The sequence below is a fragment of the Neovison vison genome, chromosome 13 (genome assembly GCF_020171115.1).
Source record: "Neovison vison isolate M4711 chromosome 13, ASM_NN_V1, whole genome shotgun sequence".
Classification (NCBI taxonomy): Eukaryota; Metazoa; Chordata; class Mammalia; order Carnivora; family Mustelidae; genus Neogale; species Neogale vison.
The window spans coordinates 37366580-37372135 of NC_058103.1; the positions used below are offsets into that span (position 1 = coordinate 37366580).

General features: G+C 43.5%; 1 protein-coding gene across 1 annotated transcript; it reads left to right on the forward strand.

The window, feature by feature from the left end:
• Positions 1 to 410: 410 nt before the first annotated feature.
• On the forward strand, positions 411 to 5208 carry GPHB5 (glycoprotein hormone subunit beta 5). Its single transcript, XM_044231040.1, has 2 exons — positions 411 to 614; positions 5020 to 5208. The coding sequence occupies exons 1-2, from the start codon at positions 411 to 413 to the stop codon at positions 5206 to 5208; spliced, it is 393 nt and encodes a 130-aa protein (XP_044086975.1).
• Positions 5209 to 5556: the final 348 nt, after the last annotated feature.

Below are 5556 nucleotides of genomic sequence, written 5' to 3' on the forward strand. Positions count from 1 at the left end.
GGAGTCAGAGGAATATCTGGGCCATTATGTTGGTGTCTGTGGGCATTTGCACTTTCTTGGCTCATTTCTTCTGAAATGCTAAGAGCAAAATGCCTTTGACAGTGACCATAATATCATTGATCACCCCCTAGAAGGAAGCTGGCTCTCTTTTTAGTTTTTTTTTAAAGATTGATTTATTTATTTCATGGAGAGAGTGAGAGCGAGCACAGGTGGGAGGGGCAGAGGGAGAGTCTCAAGCAGGCTCTGTGCTGAGCGTGGAGCCTGACGCAGGGACCTGATCTCATGATCCTGATGTCATGACACGAGCTGAAACCAAGAGTCTGTCTCTTAACTGACTGAGCCATCCAGGTGCCCTGGGAAGCTGGCTCTCTTAGTAAACTCTCTTTCCTTTCAATCTCTGGAAGAACATCATGAAGCTGGCATACCTTTTCCTTGGCCCCATGGCCCTCTTCCTCCTCGCTGGCTGCAGCTGTGTCCTCAGCACCTCCAGTGGGAACCTGCTCACCTTTGTGGGCTGTGCCGTGAGGGAGTTCACTTTCCTGGCCAAAAAGCCAGGCTGCAGGGGCCTTCGGATCACTACGGATGCCTGCTGGGGCCGCTGTGAAACCTGGGAGGTGAGTCTCAAGACTGAAGGCAAAGCCTTCAGGCCAGCCACCTGGGCTGATTCCTGTGTTCACTTTTTAAATAAAATGAGGTAGAGTGGGGGCATTCCTGTGGAATTTTTTTAGTGACAATTATTTGGCATTCTCCAAAAAAAAATCTGAAAGAATCATGATCTTGCCCCTCTAACAAAGCATTGATATAATTAATATTCATATTTACATAGTGTCTGCATATTTGGGGATCATCTCTGGAAGGTTAAGATATGCTATTATTCTACACCTTTTCCAGATGACATGGAGGAATTCAAGGAGTGAATGACTGCCAAGTTATATGGATAGTCAGTAGAAAGTTGGGAATAAATCACTGGTTCAAGCGTGTCACCAAACGTTCTCTATATTCTTCTACCTGTGATCTAGCCAGCCAGTTAACAAGAGATAGGCCTTAGGCTGTAGAGCAAGGTGAGGGCAGGTTCTCAGTTCTTCCCTCAGTGGCTCATGCACAGTGTGGCCCTATCCCAGCTCCCCACTGCAATTTGTGGGGACCTCAGGGATTGTCACAGACATGTCTGTCCACAAAGTCCCTTTGTAGTCAATGATATCCATCCAGCCCTTTAAGAGGCATTACATTTAAATGAGGTTAAGAATCTTAGACAAAGTAAGAACTCTATTGGGCTGAGGTGAGGAGATGTTTGCAAGGTGAGACTCTAACATGTTTATGGGACACTCTATTTATCATAGAGTGTCCCATCACGCCATGGAGTGACTGTTGACTCTGTACTGAGGTCCGAGTTGGTTATTAACGAAGCTCTAGTGCGGGTTTGTCACCCTGGTTCAAAGACTTCTAATGAGCACCCACTATTGGAAATTCCAAAGCCAGCATCCAAGATTCTCAGCAATATGAAGTTTGCCTATTTTCCCAATGTCTACCCATGTTCTGAGCTTCAGTCTTGTCAGACTGATTTGAAAAGTTTTATTAAACACCCCTTGTGAAATCTCACATTTGGTCTTTTTTCTCATATCCCTTCTCATTTTCATCTGTTGTTATTAAATATATCCTATGATGCTTGTGTCCAGAGCCAACTCCTTCCCTAGAGATTTTCTGACTCCCTGGTCAGCCCTGACTCTGGTTTACCTTTTGTGTTACTTTTTCCCACCACACAACACGAGCTTGTAAATTTTTTAGGAGAGAAGTTTCATTCTTGCACCTTTGATAGCTCTTGTTGAAGTGTCACGTAGGAACAAGATACTCAATATGTATTTGTTGAATTATACGGGATTGACCTCTATCTGGAGTCATACATCTTTTAACCTAATTGGTGCCAACTTAGAAGTCCATGAACACTACGAGAGGACACTGGCATGAGAAAAAATAGCCATCTTGTCTGGGACTCAGAGAGCAACCTGCTATCACTTAGATAAAAGTATGACCACATGAATGGATTGGGGATGGTGATGAAATCTCCAAACGAAATAAAGCTATCCCACCCAATTTGCTGTATTTTTTGCATCATCTAGGGGCATAAGACCTAACAGGCAAATGGAAATTCAACTGCTAAGCTTACCATGGCCGTGACTTGACATCAAACTGACTTGGGGTATCTTCTCATATTCAGGGCTTGGCCTGGCTGTGTCTACCCTGACTCAAAGTTCATTTCTTAGCTCTTTGGAGCTCTTTCTGGGCCCAAATTTCAAACTGTGTTTCCTTCAATTCAGCTCATTTTCCTCTTCTCTTAAAAATTGATGAATGTCTTTAATTGGATCCTGGTCACCCACATGAGATCAGAGACTGTGTTCTCACTGGAGAAATGGAAGCGTTAAGACGATTAGAGAATAAGATTCTCCTTCCTGTTAGCCAGCTTTTATTTATGCCTTTACTCTACTGTATGTACAGGGAGGTCAGTTACAGAAAATAAATAAAAGAATGAAATTTATTTCCCCAGTAATCTGAAAGTTTCTGAGATATAAAGCACTTATTTTTGGGAACTGGAGAGCATGTCTAAAATGAGGATGTCCGTGACAACAAAGTGGCTGGATTTACTTCAAAGGTGGAACATTGCTGAAAATAGCCTTTGCTCATGGCCTGGGTTTAGGGTTGTCAGATTTATAAAAAAAAAAAAAAACCCAAACCAAACCAGATCATGATGCCAGTTTAATGTGAATGAGAGATAAACAATTGTGTTTGTTTTTTTTGTTTTGTTTTGTTTTTTTTTTTTTTTTTTGTTTGTTTTTGGTATAAGTCTGCCCCATGAAATATTTGGGGGCGTATTTTACACTAAAAAAATTTGTTGTTTATTCTGACATTCAAATATTACTGAGTGTCTTAGATTTTATGTGGCAGCTCTGCTTGAGATTCCAGATTACTGAGGGTAAGAGGATACGAAGCAAACTGAAGAGGTTCTGAAAAGTGGAGGAAGCTGTGATATTAAGTTGAGGTCTTCCGTGTAGTCCTTAGAAAAAGCAAAGCCAATCTTTTTCATGATGTTCATGGAAGAACTTTGTTCTGGGCCTCATTACCTGTATTTTACGTACCCAATACGAGTGAAGACATTGTTTTTTGAAAGCTTGTAAGTTGCTACTTTTATTATTACTTCCTTACTCTTAGAACAGCTCTGGTAGGAACAAGAGATGACATTTGCTGAACACTTACTTGGTGCTGGGCCTCACACATCCCATCTGTCATCTTACCTTATCCCCATAAAGAGACTGTGAGGGGAAGATTTTGTTGTACCATTGTGGAATCCGAGGCTTTGAGAGGTTAAGTGGACTTTCCAAAATCTTCGGCAAGTGGCACAACAGGGGCCCAAGGTTAAGGGTCTGATTACAGGATTCAAATTTTTTTTTTTTAACACAGTCTTGCGGTCTTTTATTTTTTTGTGCACTTATCATGCCATGAATTCCTAGGGAAGAGGTTGCACCAGATCAGGTTTTTTTCTGTTGCTTCTCACGAAGTATGCTTCTCCAGGTGGAGCAGGCTAGCGCGTCAGTTGAACCCAAGTACCTTTCTCTTTGGCTTCCTTCTTTTACTGATCACGTTCCTTCATGTGCTTCAGGAAGCTATCTAGGCTCTTTGAGGGCTTAACCTGCTCAGTATGTACATTCATTCTCTTGGCAAGAATCTTGACCTTAACCTGTTCGTTTATAACGATGGCAAGAGCAAGCTGGGTAACACTATAGACTCTTCCAGATTTGCCATGGTAACATTTGGGAGGACACTCCTTTTTGAACAGTGCCCATTCCCTGGATGTCCACAAGATCACCTTTCTAGTGGATTCTAGTATGTGACCAAGGGAACAACTTCCGTTTTCTCAAAGGCCTAAAGAACATAGTGTGGGTGCCTCTCATTCATGTTGGTCATTTTGGTGAGTTCCTGGAAGATGGAGGTTCCACTCCAGGGCTTGAGATTTAAATTACTATTTTGTGCTCATTTCCTGATCTCTAGGCTCTTTATAAAATTATCTTGGAGTTCAAGATGTATAAAAGGGGAGGTCAGGAAGTGAATCCTTTGATGATCAGAACAGCCCACAGGGCATTCTGGAACCTTCCTTGCTCTGTCTTCTGTCATTGATTGAACAAATAGCGATTGAGAAGCTCCTCGGTGATAGGGACTACTCTAGGTAAAATGGGCATAAATCTCTGTTCTAATGGTGGGGGAAACACAACACAAATAAATACAATATGTAAAGTGTCACCCGGTCCTGACAAGTGCTACAGAAGAAAGAATAAAGCCGAAGAGGGTGGGGACATGGCAGGGTGTGGAGGTGGGATGTTGCAATTTTAAAGGTGGTCAGGAAAGGTTTCTGTGAGAAGGTGAAGCTTGAGCAAAATGGCAGGCTGGCAAAAGAGTCTGTCATAAGGGAGAAGAATGTTCTGGGCACTGGGATTAACAGGGCAAAGACTCTGGAGTGGGACTGTTCGTGGGTGGGTCTGAGGAACGATCAGGGACTCCTGTGGCTGGAGCAGAGTGAGAAAGCCAGCAAGACAGGGAGGATGGAGACATAGCAGAGGGTCTTGAAGGCGCATGTCTTTGACTTTTACTCTGAGTGAGATGGGAAATGTCTGGGGCTTTGAGCAGGATCTGACCTAATTTTAAAAAGAATTGCCTGGGGCTGCTGTGTCATAAAGAGACTGTAGGGAATGATGGTGGAAGAGAGACCAGTTAGAAGACTTCTGCAATGATCAGGAATATCCATTTGCTCAATATTTATTGAGCACTTGCCATGTGCCATGGCTCTTTTGGGAGCTCAAGATATGGAAAGCAGGTTGCTGCTTTCAGGAATTTGCCTTCTACTGGGACGAGAGAGATTGACAAGTAAATAAATGACTAGTGAGTTAATTTCTGATAGTGATAAATGGTACCGAGAACAAAAAACAGGATGGTATGTCTAATGGGTTTTCTGTTTTCTACTTGTGGGGACAGAAGCCCATTCTGGAACCCCCCTACATTGAAGCCCATCATCGAGTCTGTACCTACAACGAGACCAGACAAGTGACGGTCAAGCTGCCCAACTGCGCGCCTGGAGTGGACCCCTTCTATACCTACCCCGTGGCTGTCCGCTGTGACTGTGGGGCCTGCTCCACGGCCACCACGGAGTGCGAGACCATCTGAAGCTGATGTGGCCAGCAGAACCCAGCTGGTGGTCTTGAGCTTCCCAGACCCACCTGCATGGGCAGCATGAGCAGCCTTCCCCCTGCATTCGAGCACTGTCTAGTTTTGTCTACCCCTGTGGAGGAGGGGACCTGTCCCCCTTAGGTCCAACTCAGGCACAAAGCCCAGAGGCAGCCTATTGATGCTAAAAATGTAAAACAGTATCTGTGTTTTCACCACAATAATTTCTCTGGCTCACACACTTGCAAATTATTTTGTCTTTACCTTGAATTTCAGAACACAATCTGCATATATCACAATCCTCCTCCGATTTGGATTTATAATATGCCAATGGTTTAAATACAGTGG

Coding starts and splice junctions, on each gene's coding strand:
- GPHB5 (XM_044231040.1), top strand. CDS start 411: ATGAAGCTGGCATACCTTTTCCTTGGCCCCATGGCCCTCTTCCTCCTC. Junction 615..5,019: donor GCCGCTGTGAAACCTGGGAG/GTGAGTCTCAAG, acceptor TTGTGGGGACAG/AAGCCCATTCTGGAACCCCC.